This window comes from Dasypus novemcinctus, chromosome 27 (assembly GCF_030445035.2).
Source record: "Dasypus novemcinctus isolate mDasNov1 chromosome 27, mDasNov1.1.hap2, whole genome shotgun sequence".
NCBI classification, from domain to species: domain Eukaryota; kingdom Metazoa; phylum Chordata; class Mammalia; order Cingulata; family Dasypodidae; genus Dasypus; species Dasypus novemcinctus.
Window position 1 is genome coordinate 14,685,896 of NC_080699.1, and position 22,051 is coordinate 14,707,946.

Sequence of the window (22,051 nt, forward strand, 5' to 3'; positions counted from 1 at the left end):
CTACATGGGGGACACCCCTGTGTGGCATGGCACTCCTTGCGTGCATCAGCACTGCATGTGGGCCAGCTCACCACACGGGTCAGGAGGCCCTGGGTTTGAACCCTGGACCTCCCATACGCTAGGTGGATGCTCTATCAGTTGAGCAAAATCTGCTTCCCTGTTGGGAGATTTTTGATGACAGATTCACTCTCTTTAAATGTAATTGATTTGTTGAGTTCTTTCATTTCTTGTAGCATTAGTGTAGGATGTTTGTGTATTTCTAGGAATTTGTCCATTTCATCTAGGTTGTCTAATTTGTTGGCATACAGTTTTTCATAATATCTTCTTATGATCCTTTTTATTTCTGTGGGCTTAGTGTTAAAATTGCCCCTTTCATTCCCAATTTTATTTATTTGCATCTTATCTCTTTTTCTTTGTTAATCTAGCTAAGGGTTTGTCAATTTTATTGATATTCTTAAAGAATCAGCTTTTGATTTTGCTGATTTTCCCTCTCTCTTTTTTTTTTTGTTCTCAAGTTCATTTATTTCTCCTCTCACCTTTATCATTTCTATCCTTCTGCTTGCTTTGGGAATGGTTTGCTGTTCTTTTTCTTGTTTCTCTAGTTCAGTTAGATATTTGATTTTAGCTCTTTCTTCCTTTTCAATATAGTCATTTAGGGCTATAAGTTCCCTCTCAGGACTGCCTTCGCCGTATCTTGTTATTTTTGATAAGTTGTGTTTTTGTTTTCATTCATCTCAATATATTTACTAACTTCATTTGCAATTTCTTCTTTGACCCACTAATTATTTAGGAATTCGTTGTTTAGCCTCTACGTATTTGTGAATTTACCTCTTTCCTGTCTATTATTGATTTCCAGTTTCATTCCATTATGATCTGTGAAGATGCTTTGTAGAATCTCAATCTTTTTATATTTATTGAGACTTGCATTGTCTTAGATTTTTTTTCAGGAGGTACTGGGGATTAAACCCAGGACCTTGTACATGGCAACCACTGAGCTACATCTGTTCCCTTCTGTTTATGTTTTAGATTTTTTTAAGGTTACCTGCATTGCAACCTAACACGTGGTCTATTCTGGAGAAATATCCATGGGCACTTGAGTGGAATGTTTAACCCACTGAGGTTGGATGCAACATTCTGTATATGCCTGCTAGGTCTATCTTGTTTATCATATTGTTCAAGTTCTCTGTTTCCTTGTTGATCTTCTGTCTAGTTGTTCTATCTAATGATGTGAATTGGTGTTAAAACCTCCAACTATTATTGTAGAGATGTCTATTTCTCTTTTTAATTTTGCTAGAGTTTGCCTCATATGTTTTGATGCAACCTGGTTAGGTGCATAGATATTTATGACTGTTATTTCTTCCTGGTGGATTGTCCCTTTTATTAATATATAATGGCCTTCTGTATCTCTTATAACTTTTTTTGCATTCAAAATCTGTTTTGTTCTGTATTAGTATATCTACCACTGCTCTTTTTGTTTATTACTTGAGTGGAGTAGTCTTTCCAATCTTTCACTTTCAGCAGGTTTGTATTCCTGGGTCTAGGTTGAATTTTTTGTAGACAGCATATGGATGGCTCATGCTTTTTTATCCATTCTGTCAGCCTATAACTTTTCATTCAATTATATTACTGTAAATGCATTATTTATTTCCACCATTTTATTCTTTGGTTTTCACACTTCATATCTTATTTTTGTCCATCTTTTACTCTTTTGGTTATCCTTTCTGGTATTCTTTCTTCTATACTCTCCTCCAAGGCTTGCTCTCCTTTTTCTTTGGCCGTAAGGCTTCTTTTAATATTTTCTGCAAAGGAGGATTCTTTTTTATGAACTCTTTTAGTTTTTCTTTATTTGTGAATATTTTAAACTCACCTTCATATCTGAAGGACAATTTTGGTGGATAAATAATTCTTGCCTGGTAGTTTTTTTCTTTCAGTATCCTAATTGTATTATACCATTGTCTTCTTGCTTCCATGGTTTCTGAGGAGAAATTTGCACTAAATCTTACTTGATGTCCCTTGTTGTGATACTTTGCTTCTCCTTTGCTGCTCTCAGATTTTTCTCTTTATCTTTGACATTTGACATTTGAGTAGTGTGTGTCTTGGAGTAGGTCTATTTGAATTTATTCTGACTGGGATACACTGCACTTCTCAGACATGTAAATTCATTTTTTCCATGAGAGTTGGAAAATTTTCAATGATTATTTCTCAAATACTCTTTCTGTCTCTTTTCCCTTCTCTTTTCCTTCTGGAACTCCCATGACATGTATGTGTTGCTTTTCACTTTATCATTCCACTCCTTGAGGCCCTGCTCTATTTTTTCCATTCTTTCCTGTCTTCTTTTTTCTCTTCAATTTCAGCTGTTCTGTCTTCTGTATCACTTATTCTTTCTTCTATCATTTTGGGTATGCTGTTTTATGTCTCTAATGTGTGCTTTATAAAAAAGATTTATTTATTTATTTATTTCTCTCCTCTCCCCCACTTTCACCCTGGTTGTCTGTTCTCTGTGTTTATTTGCTGCATCTTTCTTCTTTGTCCACTTCTGTTGTTGTCAGCGGCATGGGAATCTGTGTTTCTTTTTTCTGCGTCATCTTGCTGCATCAGCTCTCCATGTGGGTGGCTCCATTCTTAGGCAGGCTGCACTTTCTTCTGCGCTGGGCGGCTCTCCATATGGGGTGCACTCCTTGCACGTGGGGCTCCCCTATGCAGGGGACACCCCTGCATGGCATGGCACTCCTTGCGCGCATCAGCACTGCGCATGGGCCAGTTCCACATGGGTCAAGGAGGCCCAGGGTTTGAACTGCGGACCTCCCATGTGGTAGGCGGACTCCCTATCCATTAGGCCAAGTTCACTTCCCTGAAATTGACTTTTAAAGTACAGATGCACTAACCACTGGGCCAAGTCTGTTTCCCTAATGTGTTCTTTTTTAATCTCATATATTGTGTCTTTCATTCCCATGAGGTCTGTTACTTTTTAATTCAGGTTTTCAAATACTTCTTTGTGCTTGCTCAGTGTCTTCTTGTTGTCCTTTTATCTCCTTAGCCATATTGTCTTTCAACTCATCATTTTGATTTTGGAAATTTGAGTGCATCTTGTTGATTAGTTGTCTCAAATCCTGTGTCTCTCATGGAACTTATATATATTCCTTTGCTTGGGCCATTTCTTCCATTTGCTTACTATGGCTGATAATTTTTTGCTTATGTCTAGGCATCTGATTAGAGTGGTACGTTTACTCACATGTTCGATTTCTCTCTCTTTTGTAGGGTTTTAGTGGCAGGAGTCTGTGTGTTACTGCTGTCCTTTGATTCTTGGTTCAACCTGTTCTGGGTCTTTAGGACTGTCCCTGTTAGTTGCTGAAATCTGGGCTCTGGACCCAGTAATGCATTGAAGAACTGCTTCCTGGGGCCTGCAGAGAGATGCACTAAGGGCTGGAGAAAGTCTCTTATTTACTTTTAATTTCCTCACAGGCACTTCCTTGGTCTGTCAGCAGATGGTGCTCTTAGGCAGCCCTCTCAGTTCAATGCCTGATATGTGCGTATTTGCTGCAACACAGGCGGGATCAATGTGACAGAAGTTACTGCCTGAAGGCTAATAGCCTTGTAATTCAAATTTTCTCACAGTCAGTTGTGCAATCTTTGCTGGCAGCCCCCTCCCTTTTCCTGGTTAGGAAATAATTCCACTCCCTCTGCATCCTCAAGGAGTCCTGGTCAGTAGAGAGGGAGATTGAAGGGGTTGGATCTCTTTAGTCCCTTGCTGGCTCCCTAAGGTAGACAATGGTGTGTGGCATTCCTCCCCTCCAGCGTGGAAGGTGTCATGGTACACAGAAGACCAAATCTGTGGGTCAAAAGCTGAGTCAGCCTTAGTCACTGCCTCTCTCTCCTCTTTCCTGGGGAGGTGGATCTCTGGGGCCCCCTTTTTCTGTTGCCTCCAGCCCCAAGGCCTAAGAATTCAAAAGTGCCTGTAGGGTGGAGGAGAAGGCAGGCATTTGCAGCTGTGCCTTTTATAATAACTCACAGTTTTGCTGTTGATTCTTCTCCTTTGTCTCTCTCTCTCCTCTGGGTAATGTCCAGCCTTCCACTGGTGTCCTAAACCATAGAACATTTTTTCCCCACACCATTTCTGCCTGTCCTCTAGCTCTTTTTCTGACAGAGAAGAGAATCCCATGGTTTTCTTGCCCACTATCTTCCCAGAAGTCAATGATAATGATTTTTTAAAAATTTCTTCCACTTTCTTCATTGATTTGTTAGTTGTTTCTTCTAACTTTTAAGTTAAAGGATTTCCTTGGATGCTTGGTGGTTTTAGTTATTCTTTCATATTTAAGAGTAAGGCTGACTAGAAACAATATTTATATGGGAGGGTGTCTTAGTTTACTAACTGCAATGACAAAGATCACACAATGGATTAGCTTAAACAACAGCAATTTATTGGCTGACAGTTTCAGAGAAGGCTTGCTTCCTCCTGGATGGGTACAGTCTTAGCTTACCAACAATCCTTGGTTCCTGGCCTTCCCAGTCATAAGGTGAGGTCTAACTTTTGTCTCTTCTTGTTCCATTGACTTCTGACATCTGGTTTCTGGAAAACCTGAGGTTTTCCCTTTGTAAGGTCTCCAGTAATAGGATTAAGATCCCCTCATTCTGTTGTTTATACCTTAACTAAAAAGAACGTCTTTAAAAAGTCCTCTTTTCAATGAATTCACCCACACAAATGGGATTAAGATTAAGAACATGTACAATATTTTTCCTGGGGTATATAACTCAATCCACAATTGAGGACTTATTAACTCATAGGTTTTACTGAATAGTGAGAGAAAAGGTAGTGACCTGCCATTTCTTTGGTGGTTGCTTATATGTCATTATATCCAATTCTTTCCATTTGGCTGGTCAGTTTTCCTGGATGAATCTTCTCATTTTTTGTGTAGGATATATATATATATGTATATATATATATACACACATATATATATTCTTGGCCGCTTCAAATTTAGGAGACTGAGATTTAGAGCTGAGGACCTCATTGTTCTGTATATTCATTTTAATTTAATCTTCCCTATTGATCTTTACTTGCCACTATATCTAGTATTCCTGAGTGTGAAGATTCACCTTCCTATACCCCCACCAATTGGAATAACCCATGTCTTATTTGGAGGATGGGCATGGGAGTGGGGGTAGTCATCTGGTTAGGAGGGGTTGAAACGAGGATATAAGGAAACACTTGGTATGTGAACTTTCAACCAGATCTGTTTTCATTGCCATAACTCCTGCCAATCCTTAGTTCTCTAGATAATTTTCAAATGATGAGAGGACACAGTGTATACCAGTGGAGGCTCTAGGTAAATGTGCCTAAAACCAATTCATTGAAGCCCTGTTTATTTAAACAGCCCTGTTTATTTAAATGGCCAATTTGCCAAAGAAGTTTTTCAAAAATTTTCAGTTATCATTTTGTCTTCATAATACCATTTTAAGGCAAATTAAATTAGACTTTGCTCCATGCCCTTGCTGCAGCAGCTGGAGTCAGATTGGGCAGAGAAAAGGGAAAACTCAATGAGGTGTCGGAAGAGTATAGAATATTTATTTTCTCACGGAGGTACACTTGCAGTGGATGGAAGTCATAAGTCATTAATTAGCTCTTTGATCTGGGGCAAATCTTTCATCTCCCTGGGGTTCAGCTTCCCATAAACATAATTCAGATTACATGCGTGTCTAGTGCGCAAGCGCGCGCCCGAGAAGGTTGACGCTAAATCAAGTGTGTTACCAGTCTTTAGATCTTAAGGAGTATGACATCACCATAGTAACAGCAGCCAGTGCGCAGGCGCCGGTTTAAAGAGACAGCGTGCTCGGAGTGCCACTAAGCCCCGCCCATTTCTCAGAGTGCTCCTCCTCCGTTTCCAGGAGACTGTTCCGCTCCGCCCTGCGGAATACAAGTCACCAATCACTGCCTTCGTGTTTTTTTTCGTCATTGGCGCGTGCCCGGGTTTCAAAAGTTTGGGGGCGGGCTCCTGGGTTTGCGCATGCGCCCCTGGACGCTTTCCCCACGCTGGTTCCGCGTCTCTTTCCACCGTGCCGCGCCTCCGCCTTGCCTGAGGTAACTAGTGTCTGGGCATATTTGGGCCGTGGACGCCGCCGTGATGGGCAAAACCGCAGGATTTCCGAGTCCGGGAGTCCGGCCCGACCCAGTGCGGAGTTTCAATCGCTGGAAGAAGAAACACAGCCATAAGCAGAACGAAAAGAAGCAGTTGAGGAAGCAGCTGAAGAAGCCCGAGTGGCAGGTCGAGCGCGAGATTATCAGCCGCCTCATGCAGAACTATGAGACGGTGAGGTGGGCGCCGCCGACGCCGCGGGTGGGCGGACAGCGGGACTACGTATCGCTGAGGAGATGGCCGCGGAGGGGAGGGGGCGGGTTGTCACTGGGGATGCGGCCTGCGGGGCAGGCCGCTAGTCCACCCGCCTGGGGAGGGGAGTGGGGCGGGAAGTGTCAGCCGGGCCCTGAGGAGGCCCCACGAGTGGCCTGCAGGTGCCACAACTCAGGTTCTTGACGTCCAGACTGCTCTCTGCACACCATGCTGTTTTTGATAAAATGATGGAAGTGCAGTGGTATTTAAGGGGAGGGAGAGTAATGCTGAAGTCGTTACGGTAACATTCATAGTAATAATAGTAACTGGAATAATGGTAATATTGATACCAAATTTGTCAGCACTCACCATGTTCTTTACGTAATTACTTGACTTGATCTGCGGCATGGGTCTTGGTATCCCCATTTTCCAGACGAGGAAATTCAGGCTCCAAGAGGAAAAGAAACTTCCAGCTCTCACACTTCGTAGGTGTGAGAGTTGAAACCTAGATCTATGTCTTTCTGTTTCTGCATCTCTCAATGTCATCCATCTTCCTTCCTTTGTCCATTTCATTTTCTCCACTTGCTTCACATCTCTGTCCGAGGGTTGGCATGGAAAAACTGGACTACTCCTGTCTTCCTGGTACCTCCCACCCCACACTGTAGCTGATGTTCCTAGATGAGTATCCCTGTAGTCATCACTTTGACTACTTGAACTCCTTCCCAGCTCAGGTTCTTTGGATCTGTCATCTCCTCTTCCTCCTTCGCCCCCTGTCTGTTGGCCATCACCCACATCACCTAGCCTCCCAGTGACTGCCCTCTTCTAGTGTAATCAGGGATTTCACACGTGGGAAATTCCTGGGATCAAAGTCATTGCTTGTTATCCAGGTATAGTTTTCCTTACATAGATAAACAGAAAGGTGAGTTAAAGCTTAGAATTTTGTTTTGGGCTTTGAAGTTAAATGATGATTTTTGATCCTGGCTCTTGTTCACCAGATGAATGACTTTGGGCAAATTACTTTGTCTTCTTTCTCTTCAATTGAAAGAGTGTATTATTAGTATCTACTTTTTAAGTTGTGGGGAATAAGATAATGCATAGAAAGCATTCTGCATAATACCTGGGACGTGGAAAATATTTGATATATGTCCCTGTTCTAACAACTACTGCAATTTGCACATATTGCAAATAGCCACTGTGAAGTAAGTTACTATTAGATTTCATTTTGGATTGTTCTTTATCTGACTAGAATTGCTAAGGCGGATATAGCTTCAGCCCTTGTTTCTTATCACTCCATTCTCTTCCTTTATGTAATCCCAGAGTTTACCTTTGTGGACTGTTGACTTCTATTCTACCCAGAGCTCTTCTGAGCTTATATCCTTACTTCTGACAGTATTGGATGTCTTTACTTAACTGTATCATATAATTTTTAAATGCTACAGGTTCAAAACTGGGCTCATTATCTTTTCCTCCTACTCTAGCAATCCTTCAAATCTGTAATCCTATGTATTAGTTTCCTATTGCTGCTGCAACAAACGACCACAAACTTGGTGGTTTAAAAACAGAAATTTATTCTCCCTCAGTTCTGGAGGCCAGAAATCTGAAGTCAGTATCACTGAGCCGAAATCAAGGTGTTGGCAGGAGTGCAGTTCCTCTGGAGGCTCTAGGGAAAAATTTGTTCCTTGCTTCTTTGCAGCTTCTGGTGGCTGCTGGAGATCTTCCTTTGTGGCTGCATCACTCCAGTCTCTGCCTCCATCGTCACATTGCCTTCTCTTCTATGTCAGATTTAACTCTGCCTCTTTCTTAAATCACACTTGCGATTGCATTTAGGAGTCATCCAAATAATCCAGGATAATCTCCCTCCCCATCTCAGGATGCTTAATTTAATCATATCTGTAAAGTCACTTTTTTCATATAAAGTATTATGAAATTCTCAGTTTCTGAGGATTAGAATGTGGATATATTTGGGGGCAGTTACTAACTTACCACATCCTGGCCTTGCCATCTATGTAGATGGCCTAACTAGAAACCCAGGAGTAATCCCAGAAATTTACATCCACTCATTCGCACTGGTGACCTACCTTTTTTCAAATATCTCAAATGCTTTTCCATCCCTAATGCTATGTCTTAGTTCAGGCCCAGTCCTCCCTTGCCTGGATTACTGAAGTAGCTATTGGGTCAGCAAACTTTTTCTGTAAAGGCCAGTAAATGTTTTGGGCTTTGCAGGTCACAAGATTGGAACTACTCAACTCTGCATAAAAACTGCCATAGAAATGGTGTGGTTGTATTCCAGTAAAACATTCATTACTAAAACTGCTGGCTGATGGTATTAGACCCTTGGGCCCTAGTTTGCATATCCCTGGCCTATGACCTTATCCATCTCTTACCTATTTTTCTCCTCCTCCTCCTCCTCCTTCTCCTCTTCCTCCTCTTCCTCCTCCTCTTCTCCTCCTCCTCCTCCTTCGTGAAGTGGTAGGTTTATAGAAAAAACAGTGTTTTCCTATATCCCCTCTGTTGTTAACACCTTGCATTAATGTGGTGTATTTGTTAGAATTGATGAAAGAATACTATTATAACTGTACTATTAACTGTAGCCCATGGTTTATTTATATTAGGGTTCCCTGTTTGTATGGTACAGTTTTATGTCTAATCTATTCTTTACACTGCTGCTAGAGTGATTCTTTCTAAGATGAAAATCCAGTTATATGACTCCTGAACTCAGACCCTTCATTGGCTCACAGTTACTTTCAAGAAAATAGTCAAACACTGTAACATGTCAACATGTTCTCATCTAATGGAAGAGGAAGTTATTTGAGGTCAGGCAGACCTGGTTTGAATGTCACTCATTTGGGTTTTAGCTGGCTCTGTGTCTTTGGGAAAAGTTTCTCAACTTCTCTGAGTTTCTTCATTCAACTGGGATTATTAACTCCCCAGAGTGTTGTAAGGCTCAAATGAGATAGTGTATGTCAACCAGGTTGTACATAATAGGCATATATGAAGGAATAACCGGCAGTTTTGTAAACTGGCTGTGCTCTTAAATGTCTCTTGTCCTGGTCCTTGATGTTTCCACTGTTTGTGGTGAGCACCCTATTCCTCCTTCCCTGGGGACATCTACTCATATTTGAAGATTTAGCTCAAACTTTTTTTCCTGACCTTCCCGGGCAGAGTTAGTGCTGCTGTGCTTCCTTAGCATTTTGTATATCTTTATTATAACATTCATCATGTGGCTATGGTTATTGATGTCTTAACTCCCATAAGACCATGAACCTCAAGGTCAGAGACCAGTGATATACTCATATTTGCTCTCCCAGAGACTGGAGCACAATGATTATTCTTGAGTAGGTGTTGAATCTGTGTTTAGATGTTGTTTGACAACTAGATCTTTTCCAGATGCCTTTGTTCTGGTGGGTAGCATTGGTTCATTCTTTTTGGTCTCTAGTTTTAATAATTACTAATATTTATCAAAGCTTTTATACATGCCATATCCTCACAACAAACAACCCTAAGAAATTGTTCCCATTATACAGACAAGGAACCTTTGTGGCACAGCAAGCTTAAATAATTTGCACAAGGTTAAGCAGGTAGTAGGTGAGCAAGGAGGTCTAACCCAGGGAATTGAGGTCCAACACCAGATCTCTGAATCACTATATTTCACTGCAATTGCAGTGCACAAATGTTTAGACCCAGTCTTTCACTAAGTTGAAGGAGTAATCCCCCCCCAACCTTCGTTCTGTTTTATTTTTTAACTTTAGAAATATTAGAAATATTTTCTTAAGATTTACTCATGAAATAAGTACAGTGTGAAATCAATTCCCAGGGCTGGCAATACTAGAATATAATCATAGCAGATTTGTTGTTCTCTAGGAACCAAATGTGCACACCCTTGCTATTTGGTTCCTGAGGTAGGAGCACCTGTGAATAAAATTTTTATTAAAGCACCCTGGTACACAGGTGGTGCTTAGTAGCCTCACTGGTGAAACACTGAACAATTTGATTTAGAAACTTTTCTGAATGTTAACAATGCATCAGGTGGTTGTTGAGGTCTCGGTGAGAAAAAGATGAAAAAATACTTGGCTCTTGTCCCTGGGAAATTGTTTGTGATGGAGGTAGGGTGGGGTTGTTGTATTTTTTTTTTTATTGACTTTGTAATAATATTACATTAAAAATATATATGTGAGGTCCCATTCAACCCCACCCCCCCACCCCCCCCTCTCCCCCCCCCAACAACACTCGTTCCCATCATCATGACACATCCATTGGATTTGGTAAGTACATCTTTGGGCACCTCTGCACCTCATAGACAATGGTTCACACCATGGCCCATACTCTCCTCCATTCCATCCAGTGGGCCCTGTGAGGATTTACAATGTCCGGTGATTACCTCTGAAGCACCATCCAGGGCAGCTCCATGTCCCAAAGAGCTCCACCTCTCATCTCTTCCTGCCTTTCCCCATACCTATCGTCCACCATGTCCACTTTTCCCAATCCAATGCCACCTCTTCTATGTGGACATTGGATTGGTTGTGTCCATTGCACCTCTATGTCAAGAGGAGGCTCAGATTCCACATGGATGCTGGATGCAATCCTCCCATTTTCAGTTGTAATCACTCTAGGCTCCATGGTGTGGTGGTTGTCCTTCTTCAACTCCATCTTAGCTGAGTGTGGTAAGTCCAATAGATCAGATTGTAGGTGCTGGAGTCTGTTGAGGCTCAGGACCTGGCTATCACATTGTCAGTCCAGAGATTCAAATCCCCTAAATATATCTTAAACCCCAACATTAACTGCACCTCCAGCACATTAGTATGAAAGTCTTATGAAGGGAGATCCCATCTGAGTCCTGATTCATCACACATAAACACCATTTCCAAAGAGGGGCCATCTGCCCTGGTAGTTAACCCCATCGGCCATGACCATAACTCCCATGGGTCTCTTTAGCCCTCAAAGGAACCAATATCTGGGGGTTGTATCTGCTTTATCTGTCTCTCTGACTCTGCTCAGTTGTGCATGAGGGCAATCCTTCTGCCAGCCTCCAGACTCTTTTTTAGAAACTCGTAGCCATATAAACTCATTTCTCCTTTCCATTTCCCCCTTACTTTAGGTCAAACAGCATTTTAAAGTCATGGTATTTTATGTAGACATGGATATTCTGCTGATCTGCATTGAACCTTCCGTATAAGGTCATTTTCCAGTTGCATCATCAGTTGGTAGTTGATAGTGGTCCCTCGTTGCCAGGGAGGCTCATCCCTGGGTGTCATGTCCCACGCTGGGGGGAAGGCATTGCATTTACAGGCTGAGTTTGGCTTCGAGACTGGCCACATTTGAGTAACATGAAGGCTGACAGGAGGAAATTCCCAGGCACAATGTTGCTCTAGGCCTTGTTCTTATTTTAGGTTTATCAGCTCACAAGCATAGTCATTAGCATCAGGGGGTCACTGTTGAACCCTCACTCCCTCCCGGTCCCCGCCACTGTACCTGGGAGACTGTTGCTGCTCCCCTAGGGACCACGACAGAGCACCACTGGCCAGGAACCCAGTACCCCCCCTGCTGTGGTTTTTAATTGTTGCCACTATGAGTATATCCAAACATTACCATGCATCCTGGACATATGTTCTGTACAGCTCCCTGTCAGCCACATATCACCTGTCATTGGTATCCCATACCAGTATCCCTCCATTGCCATTGTTGAAACACTCTGTGATCCAGAACTCCCCGAAATTTGAAGCCCAATATAATGTCATGGTCCCTTACTAGGGAATGGCATATAGCGATGGGTTTAATGGATAGATAAAGAACTTGGATAAAGTTAGATAAAGAACTTAGATAAAGAATGTTGACTTGAAAAAATTCCACATCCTATCTTTTTCTTTTTTTTTTTTTTTTTTTTCCCCCCCTAATTATTCAGCTTTTCTTCACAGGAGTCCTAGACCACAGCAATGTATATATATAATATACAGCACTCCCACACATCCACCAGAAAACCTTTTCCCTTCCACAGTGATACTCTTACGCCCTATTCATATCATATTTACTTAAAGTGATGTACAGAGTCTGAGACATTAGCTTTCTAACAAGGTGACATCTGTGCTTACATTATGGTGCATACTTTAGGATACACAGTTCTTTACATTTTTAGTTATCCTATGTTTTACATTATGGTTTACATTATCAGTCTGTCATCTCCTATATGTTATGGTGTAATATTACATGTTTTATACCCATCCTTGTGTACTCTCAAGAAACTCCTCTCTTACCCCCCATTTACTTTGGTTCCACACATTTAACGTCCATTTTCCCTTCCACCTTGGTGCCCACAGTGACAGCCAACCTCCGTTTCCTGAGGAGCCACTTCCAGAGATAGATGGAATAGTGTTCAGGGCCTAACTTGCTCAACTGCCCCAATGCCCTGGGAGCCACCCTTTCTCTCGAGGGATACAGTTCCCTCTATTTGATGGCATTAGTCCTCCCCAGGATGTGGGTCCACCCCCACTCTCACTACTTGGGTTTCTACCCCATGGTGTTACCCACTCTGGCAGAATGAGCATTTAGACATTCCCCAGGAGCCCGTCCTGCATCAGACCCTCCCCTCCGAGCATTCTAAACAGGTAACCCTCTTTATTATATTTTGATATGATTTTCTCGGCATTTTACTCTCCACCAACACCTGACCCTCTCCTGTGTTCATATGCTACCCCTCCCTCCCCCCACTTTTGGGCAACATTACCCATCCATCCCTCCCCAGCCACCCTCAAACCTGCAAAGCCCCAACCAAAGGCAACCCCTTGCCCCCCTTTTATCTCTTCTTTGTGTTCATACTTACCACCATCTCGTCTTAAATTCCACCCCTGCAGACATCGGCTCATATCCTTCCTCCACCCTCCGATTTCCTGTAAGCCTATTGTTCAGTCTCTTGCTATCTAGGGCAGCTTGTTTATTTCATATCATTGAGGTCATGTAGTATTTGTCCTTCAATGTCTGGGTTGCTTCACTCAACATAAGGTTCTCAAGATTCATCCATGTTATCACATGTGTTTGTAGTGTGTTTGTTCTTACAGCCGAGTAGTATTCCATTGTGTGTATATACCACATTTTATTGATCCACTCATCTGTTGATGGGCATTTGGGTTGATTCCAACTTTTGGCAATAGTGAACAATGCTGCTATGAACATTGGTGTACATATATCGGTTTGTGTCCTTGTTTTCAGTTCTGCTGGGTATATACCCAGCAGTGGTATTGCTGGGTCATATGGCAAATCTATGGCTAGTTTTTTGAGAAACCGCCATACTGTCCTCCAGAATGGTTGGATCCTTCTGCATTCCCACCAGCAGTGGATGAGTGTTCCCCTTCCTTCACATCCTCTCCAGCACTTGTATTCTTCTGTTTTTTTCATAGCTGCCAATCTTATGGGTGTAAGATGGTATCTCATTGTAGTTTTGATTTGCATTTCCCTGATAGCTAGAGATTTGGAACATTTTTTCATGTGCTTTCTTGCCATTTGTATTTCTTCTTCGGAGAAGTGTCTGTTTAAGTCTTTTTCCCATTTTTTAAATGGGTTGTTTATCTTTTTATTTTCAAGATATAGGAGTTCTTTATATATGCAAGTTATAAGTTTCTTATCAGATATATGATTGCCAAATATTTTCTCCCACTGTGTGGGCTCCCTTTTTACTTTCTTGACAAACTCCTTTGAGGTGCAGAAGGCTTTAATTTTGAGGAAGTCCCATTTATCTATTAGTTCTTTTGCTGCTCGTGCTTTTGGTGAGATATTCATAAATCCATTTCCTATTACAAGGTCCTGTAGATGTTTCCCTACACTACTTTCTAAGGTTTTTATGGTCTTGGCTCTTATATTTAGGTCTTTGATCCATCTTGAGTTGATCTTTGTATAAGGTGTGAGATGGTAATCCTCTTTCATTCTTCTACATATGGCTATCCAGTTCTCCAGACACCATTTGTTGAATAGGCCACTCTCTCCCAGTTGAGAGGGTTTGGTGGCTTTATCGAATATTATGTGGTTGTATATGTGAGGTTCTATATCAGAGTTTTCAATTCGATTCCATTGGTCTATGTGTCTCTCCTTATGCCAATACCATGCTGTTTTCACCACCGTAGCTTTATAGTATGTTTTGAAGTCAGGTAGTGTGATTCCTCCAATTTCGTTTTTCTTTTTCAGTATGTCTTTGGCTATTCGGGGCCTCTTTCCTTTCCAAATAAATTTCATAGTTAGTTTTTCTAGTTCCTTAAAGAAGGCTGCGTTGATTTTTATTGGGATTGCATTGAATGTGTAGATCAGTTTTGGTAGGATAGACATCTTAATAATGTTCAGTCTTCCTATCCATGAACAAGGAATAGTCTTCCATTTATTTAGGTCTTCTTTGATTTCCTTGAACAATCTTGTATAGTTCTCGGTGTATAAGTTCTTTACCTCTTTAGTTAAATTTATTCCTAAGTATTTGATTTTTTTATTTACTATTGTGAATGGTATTTGTTTCTTGATTTCCTCCTGATCTTGCTCATTATTGGTGTACAGAAATGCTACTGATTTTTGCGCATTGATCTTATAACCTGCGACTTTACTAAACTCATTTATGAGTTCTAGAATCTTTGTTGTAGATCTCTCAGGGTTTTCTATGTATAGGATCATGTCATCTGCAAATAATGAAATTTTGACTTCTTCCTTTCCAATTTGAATGCCTTTTATTTCTGGTTCTTGCCTCAGTGCTCGAGCAAGTACTTCTAAGACAATGTTAAATAGGAGCGGAGACAGTGGGCATCCTTGTCTTGTTCCTGAGTTTAGAGGGAAGGAGTCTAGGATTTCTCCATTGTAAACAATATTGGCTTTAGGTTTTTCATATATACTCTTTATCATGTTCAAAAAATTCCCTTGTATTCCAATCTTTTGGAGTGTTTTTATCAAGAAAGGGTGCTGTATTTTGTCAAATGCTTTTTCTGCATCAATAGATATAATCATGTGATTTTTTTCCTTCAATCTGTTCATATGGTGTATTACGTTGATTGATTTTCTTATGTTGAACCATCCTTGCATACCTGGGATGAATCCCACTTGGTCGTGGTGTATAATACGTTTAATGTGTTGTTGAATACGATTAGCAAGTATTTTGTTAAGTATTTTTGCGTCTAGGTTCATTAGAGAAATTGGTCTGTAATTTTCCTTTCTTGTGATGTCTTTGTTTGGCTTTGGTACTAGGGTAATGTTGGCATCATAGAAGGAGTTGGGTAATGTTCTTTCTGTTTCGATGTTTTGGAATAGTTTCAGCAGGATTGGTGTCAGTTCTTTCCGGAATGTTTTGTAGAATTCACCTGTGAAGCCATCTGGCCCTGGGCTCTTCTTAGTTGGGAGATTTTTAATAACTGATTCTATCTCTCTGCTTGTGATTGGTTTGTTAAGATCATCAATTTCTTCTTTTGTCAATATGGGCTGCTTATGTGTTTCTAGGAATTTGTCCATTTCCTCTAGATTGTCATTTTTGTTGGAATATAGTTTTTCAAAATATCCTCTTATGATAGTCTTTATTTCTGTGGGGTCAGTGGTGATATCGCCTTTCTCATTTCTTATTTTGTGTATTTGCATCTTCTCTCTTTTTTTCTTTGTTAGTGTTGCTAAAGGTTTGTCAATTTTGTTAATCTTCTCAAAAAACCAGCTCTTGGTCTTGTTTATCTGTTCAAGTGCTTTCTTATTTTCTATTTCATTTAGTTCTGCTCTTATCTTTGTTATTTCCTTCCTTCTTCCTGTTGGGTTGCTTTGTTGTTGTTTTTCTAATTCCTTCAAATGTACAGTTAGTTCTTCAATTTTTGCTCTTTCTTCTTTTTTGATATATGAATTTATGGCTATAAACTTCCCTCTCAGTACTGCTTTTGCTGCATCCCATAAATTTTGGTATGTTGTGTTATCATTATCATTTGTTTCAAGGTAGTCATTGATTTCTTTTGAGATTTCCTCTTTGACCCACTGTTTTTCTAAGAGTGTGCTGTTTAATTTCCAAATCGTGGTGTGAAATCTGGGCTTCTGTCCCTTGCAAATCTCCAGCTTGACTCCACTGTGGTCAGAGATAATGTTTTGTATGATTTCAATCTTTCTGAATTCGTTCAGCCTTTCTTTGTGGCCTAGCATATGATCTATCTTGGAGAATGATCCATGTGCGCTTGAGAAAAATGTATATCCTGCTGTGTTTGGGTGTAGCGATCTATATATGTCTATTAGATCGAGCTCCTCTAATATACTATTCAGATGTTTTGTTTCTTTGGTGATTCTCTTTTGAGATGTTCTGTCCAGAGTTGATAGTGGTGTATTAAAATCCCCCACTATAATTTTAGATGTATCTATTCTTTCACTTAGTTTTTCCAGCATTTGCCTGACGTATTTAGAGGCACCCTTGTTAGGGGCATAGATATTTATGATTGTTCGATCTTCTTGACAGATTTTCCCTTTGACTAAAATGTAGTATCCTTCTTTGTCTCTCACAATTGTTTCGCATTTAAAGTCTATTTTGTCTGATATTAATATAGCTACTCCTGCCTTTTTTTGGTTATTGTTAGCTTGTATGATTGTTTTCCAGCCATTCACTTTCAATCTCCATGCGTCTCTGGGTCTAAGATGTGTCTCTTGTAGACAGCATATGGATGGGTCATATTTCCTTATCCAATGTCCCAGTCTGAATCTTTTAATAGGTGAGTTTAATCCGTTGACATTCAGTGTTATTACTATCAAGGAATTATTTGTGTTAGCCATATTTTGATTGGATTTTTGTTTGTCATATTTTGTTTGTATATTTTTTTTTTGTCTTTTTTGTTGTTGTTGTTGGTCTTATACTCTCCTCCAACTTTGCCTTTCCTGTTTTTTCCTTTCTTCCTGCAGAACTCCCTTTAGAATTTCTTGAAGGGGAGGTTTCTTGTTGGTATACTCTTTCAGTTTCTGTTTGTCTGCAAATATTTTGAACTCTCCATCATGTTTGAATGCTAGTTTAGCTGGATAGAGTATTCTTGGTTGGAAATTTTTTTCCTTTAGTACCTTGACTATATCATACCACTGTCTTCTTGCCTCCATGGTTTCAGAAGAGAAATCAGCCCTTAATCTAATTGAGCTTCCCTTGTATGTGATGATTTTCTTTTCTCTTGCTGCTTTTAGGATTTTCTCTTTGTCTTGAGCATTGGATAATTTGACAAGTATATGTCTTGGGGTGGGCCTGTTGGGGTTTATGACTTGTGGAGTGCGCTGTGCTTCTTGGATATGTACATCTGTCTCTTTCAGTAGATTTGGGAAGTTTTCAGCCATTATTTCCTGCAACACTCCTTCTGACCCCTTTCCCTTCTCTTCACCTTGTGGAATGCCTATAATACGTATGTTTGAGCGTTTTGCATTGTCATTCAGGTCCCTAAATCCTAATTGTATTTTTTCTATCTTCTTATTGACCCCTTCTACTATCTGTTTGATTTCTGATGTACTGTCTTCCACATCATTAATTCTCTGCTCTGTCTCTTCTAGTCTGCTGATATTTGCTGCAAGTGTATTTTTGATTTCTTGAACTGTGGTGTTCATTCCCATCATATCTGTTATGTTTTTGCGTATGTCTGCAATTTCCCCTCCAAGTGATGTCTTCATGTTGTTAACCTCTTTCATTACTGCATCAAATTTGTCGGTGATAAATGTTCTGAGATCTTTCATTGCTTGTGCCAAGTTTTGCTCCCCTTCGTGATTATTGGTTTGTTGATTGGATTCAGCCATGTTTTCCTGATTATTGGTTTGGTTTGTAGATTTTTGTTGCTTTCTGGTCATCTCTTTATTTTGACGAATTTAATCAGTTCCTTAGCTTCTTTGTCTGCTCTTGGAGGTTAATTAGTTGTTGTTTTTGCATAGGTGTTATATCTTCTCTTTGTCACTTTTTTCTTCTTATTCTAGTTACTTGTTGTTGGTTAAGTTCACTTTAGAGGAAAGTATTAGTGTTGGGGAAAGGCAATTGTGTAAGCAAGGGAAAAGTGTAAAGTAGTATTGGTGATGTATGTTAACAAAGCAAGAATATGAGATCTGGGAGGATGGAGGTTAGATTCATGTAGATTGTATAGAGTTATAGCTGTAGGTAGAGTACCTTTTATGAAGTAGATGACTGAATATGGGAGGAATATGGTATGAACTACATAGCTATTGTTTTCATGAGAGAGGGAAAAAGAAAAGAAAGGTAGTAGTTTCAAGAGTGGATAACAGACAGAAAACAGAACAAAGGTATTAGAAATTAAGAGTTAGACACTTTGTGGATCAAAGAACGGGAGGTGGGGGGTGGAATATAGGAGAGACAGTAGATGATAGTGGATATCAAGATGCAGGGGAAGGGGGATAGTGTAGGTAGCCTAAATCAGTTCACACAGAAATGAGGCAGTGGAGGATGGGAAAACCCAGCAAATGTGAGGTGTTCCCTGTAGCACCTATTGTATACTTGAATTAAAATAAAATAAGTGGAAGATGAGGGACAAGAGGGAAAGAGAAAACCGAAAAAAAAAACTAATTATAATAAAGAAAAAAAGAAAGACAAGAAGAAAGGAAGAAAGAAAAAGAGGATGGGCAAACGGTGGGGAATGGATAGGGGGAAGAGAGATACAGGTATACACGTGTCACAATTGCAACAGTATCTAAAACAACAACTTCCCCCCCTTTGCCCTAAAACCCCCGTCTGTCTGCCCAAATAGGTCTGCAAGCACCTCCCTTCCCACAAACCCCCAATAGGCCGCCCAGGGCCCACGAACTCCCCAGTACTGCAGATGCTCCAAAAAAAAAAAAAAAAAAAATTAAATAAAATAAATTAAAAAAAAAAACAAAAAAAAACAAAGAACAGAAACCCCTCCGCAGGCCCCGGCTCCGCCCGCCGCTGCCCGCCGCCGAGGCCTGGACCGGCTCTGCCCGGCTCCGTACGCCGCTGCGGCCTGGCCTGGCCTGGCTCTGGCCCGGCTACTGCTCGCTACAGGGGCCCAGCCGGCTCCCGCGTCCACCTCCCGCCGCCGCACGGCCTCGACCGGCCCCGCCCGGCTCCCGTACGCCCGCCGCGGCCTGACCCGGCTCCGCCTGGCTCCGCTCGCTACAGCGGCCCGGCCCAGCTCCGGCGTCCGCCTCTCGCCGCCGCGGCCTGCACCGGCCCCGCCCGGCTCCGTACGCCGCCGCGGCCCGGCCCGGCTACGCCCGGTTCCGCTCGCTACAGCGGCCTGGCCCGGCTCCGGCGTCCACCGCCCGCCGCCGCGGCCTGAACCGGCCCTGCTCGGCTTCGCACGCAGCCGCGGCCCGGCTCAGCCCGGCTCGGCCCCGCCCGGCCCCCGCTCACCGCCGGTGCAGCCCGGCCCGGCTCCGGGGTCCGCCGCTGCGGCCCGGCCTGGCTCAGCCCCACCTAGCGGGGCTAGATGCCTCGTCTCCGCCTACCCAAGGAGGGAATCCTCTACAGGTAGCTGGGATCTCCGTGTATCGGTTGTTGTATTTTGACAAATGTTTTAACAGTAAGTATGTACATTCCTTTGGATGAGTTATCCCATACTACACCCATTTTGGGCAAGTGCTTTAGAAAAACAAGTTTCCTCTGGGCAGCTACCCTTCTTGAATTTGATGGTTGTAGTGTCAGGCCTGGCCTGGGGAGCTGAGTGTGGGCTGGATTTCAGCCCCCTATTCAGCCTTACCAGATGCACAGACTTTCCAGTGGTTTTGTTGTAGCTGTGATTGGCGCTGGTTTTTGAGTGATGAGTTCACCAGAAGGAAAAGATTGGCAAGAACATTTTAGATTAAGGGAGCAACATGAGTGAATACAAAGAACAATACACAGTGTTATTGAGTGGGGGTATACCCACTGGGAGTGTGGGATGTGTTTCTGAATTGACTTCAGATGAAACTGGAGAAGAGGGTTGGCGCTGGATTGTGAATGACTTTGGAGGCTGTTGTGGTCAGAATAGTGGCCTCCGAAGGAGGTTCACATCCTAATCCCTGGGACCTGTGAATGTGTTAGATTTCATGGCAAGGGGTAATTAAGGTTGCAGGTGGAATTAAGATTGCAAACACAACCTGATCTTAAAATCGGGAGATTATTTTCCCGGTGAGTTCAATGTAATCACATTGTTCACCTACTAGCTGCTTAACTTTAAATATGAAGTAGGGAGGAAGAAGAATCAGTTTGAGTTATGCGGTGTGACAAAGATTTGACCAGTTGTTGGCTTTGAAGAGGAAGGAAGGGGGTCATGGAATGGATTTTCCCCTGGAGCTAACAGAAAAGAACGTGGCCCTGTTAACTCCTTGACTTTTAGCCCAGTGAAACCCATTTTGGGCTTCTGACTTCACAACTTTAAAATAATAAATTTGTGTTGTTTTAAGCCACTAAGTGTGGTAATTTATTACAGCTGCAATAGGAAACTATACAGAGGCATACTCAGAGATTGTACCTGTAGGCAATGAGGCATCTCTGGGGGCAATGTAGAGAGTATATCAGAGCAGAAAAAGGTCTGGAGGCCAAGAATATATTAATAGTTTATTGGTATATTCTTGGTCTTGGGGCCTCTGAGAAGCAGGTGCTGATATGGTATTCAGTGAATTAGAGACTTATTATGGGAAACACTTGAAGGATAAAGGAGAGGAAGCAGGAATAGGGCAGGCAAGCCTTTAGACCTAGACACAGCTGTAACCTGTGAAAGGAGAGCAGGCAGGTAGGAAGCGTCTCAGATTGCAGAATGCTTTGGCTAGGCTTAGCTAAAGTCGTCCCCACCCCCACCCCCTCTGCAGGAATGGCCTCCAGTTCTCCTTTGTTGCTCAGTTCTTGACCTTGAGCCTTCTGGAGGGCACAATCCCTCTTCAGTGGTAGATCTAGAGGGGTGACAGCAGGACTGTCAGTCAGCTCTACTCCCTGCAGCCGGAGATTTGGGTGGCCTATTTCCAGAGCCACCATATAGAGGGTGTTTGTTAGAAGGACTGATGAAGAGTTGAATATTGAGGCTTATTGAGAAATGGTGAGCTGTTTGTTTTAAATTAACAACTTTTTACTACTGCTGAATGATGCAGACTCTGAATCTGGATTAATTTAGATTTTAAAAAATCATAGTCAGTTTGTCCCATATTAGGAATTCTGAATTCTAATCCTGGGTTTTTTCTTAGTAAGAATTTAGGCTGGTGTGATTTGACGTAGATTGCCTTTCTTCTCTTGATTATAATGTAGGTGCATTCTAGGAAGTTGTTACACTTTTCTCCTGCTTTTAGGATGTGGAGGCATTGTTTGCTTTCCTGAGAAATGGGTATTGTTAGAGTTGTAGGAGGGTGGTTAAGTGATATCCGCCCCAATCCCAGTGCTCCTCCAACTTTTCCACCAAGGCTGGGAAGACTTTATTAAGGCCCACACCAAAACATCTGTTGTTTGAATTCAGAAAAATGATAGTACCGATTTTAGAGGGAGCGTGAGGATTGGGGAGACAGTGATTTTCTAAGAGGGGAAAGGGATAAAGGGAAAAAGAGTGTTATTTTGTTTTGTGAGAATGGGAGCCATCTCTTACAGTGGCTTCCAATGGTTATTTGGAATGCAGTTGAGAACCTTCTGGAGCAGGGTCAGCAAACTTTTTCTGTAAAGGCCCAGATAATATTTAGGCTTGTGGGCAACTACATAGTTGTCACAACTACATAGTCAACATGAAAACTAATGGTTGTGACTGTATCTCAGCAATTTTATTTACAAAAATATGCAGGGAACTGGATTTGGTCCAATG

At 41.7% G+C, this 22,051-nt stretch overlaps 1 protein-coding gene across 1 annotated transcript in view; it reads left to right on the plus strand.

The window, feature by feature from the left end:
* The first annotated feature begins 5,973 nt into the window (after window positions 1–5,973).
* The window catches only part of DDX10 (DEAD-box helicase 10), a 366,232-nt gene continuing 350,154 nt past the window's right edge, over window positions 5,974–22,051 (plus strand). Inside the window, exon 1 of the mRNA XM_058289407.2 lies at window positions 5,974–6,305. Within this exon, the coding sequence (XP_058145390.1) occupies window positions 6,120–6,305 (186 nt within the window). The 5' untranslated portion in view covers window positions 5,974–6,119. The remainder of the gene's footprint in view (window positions 6,306–22,051) is intronic.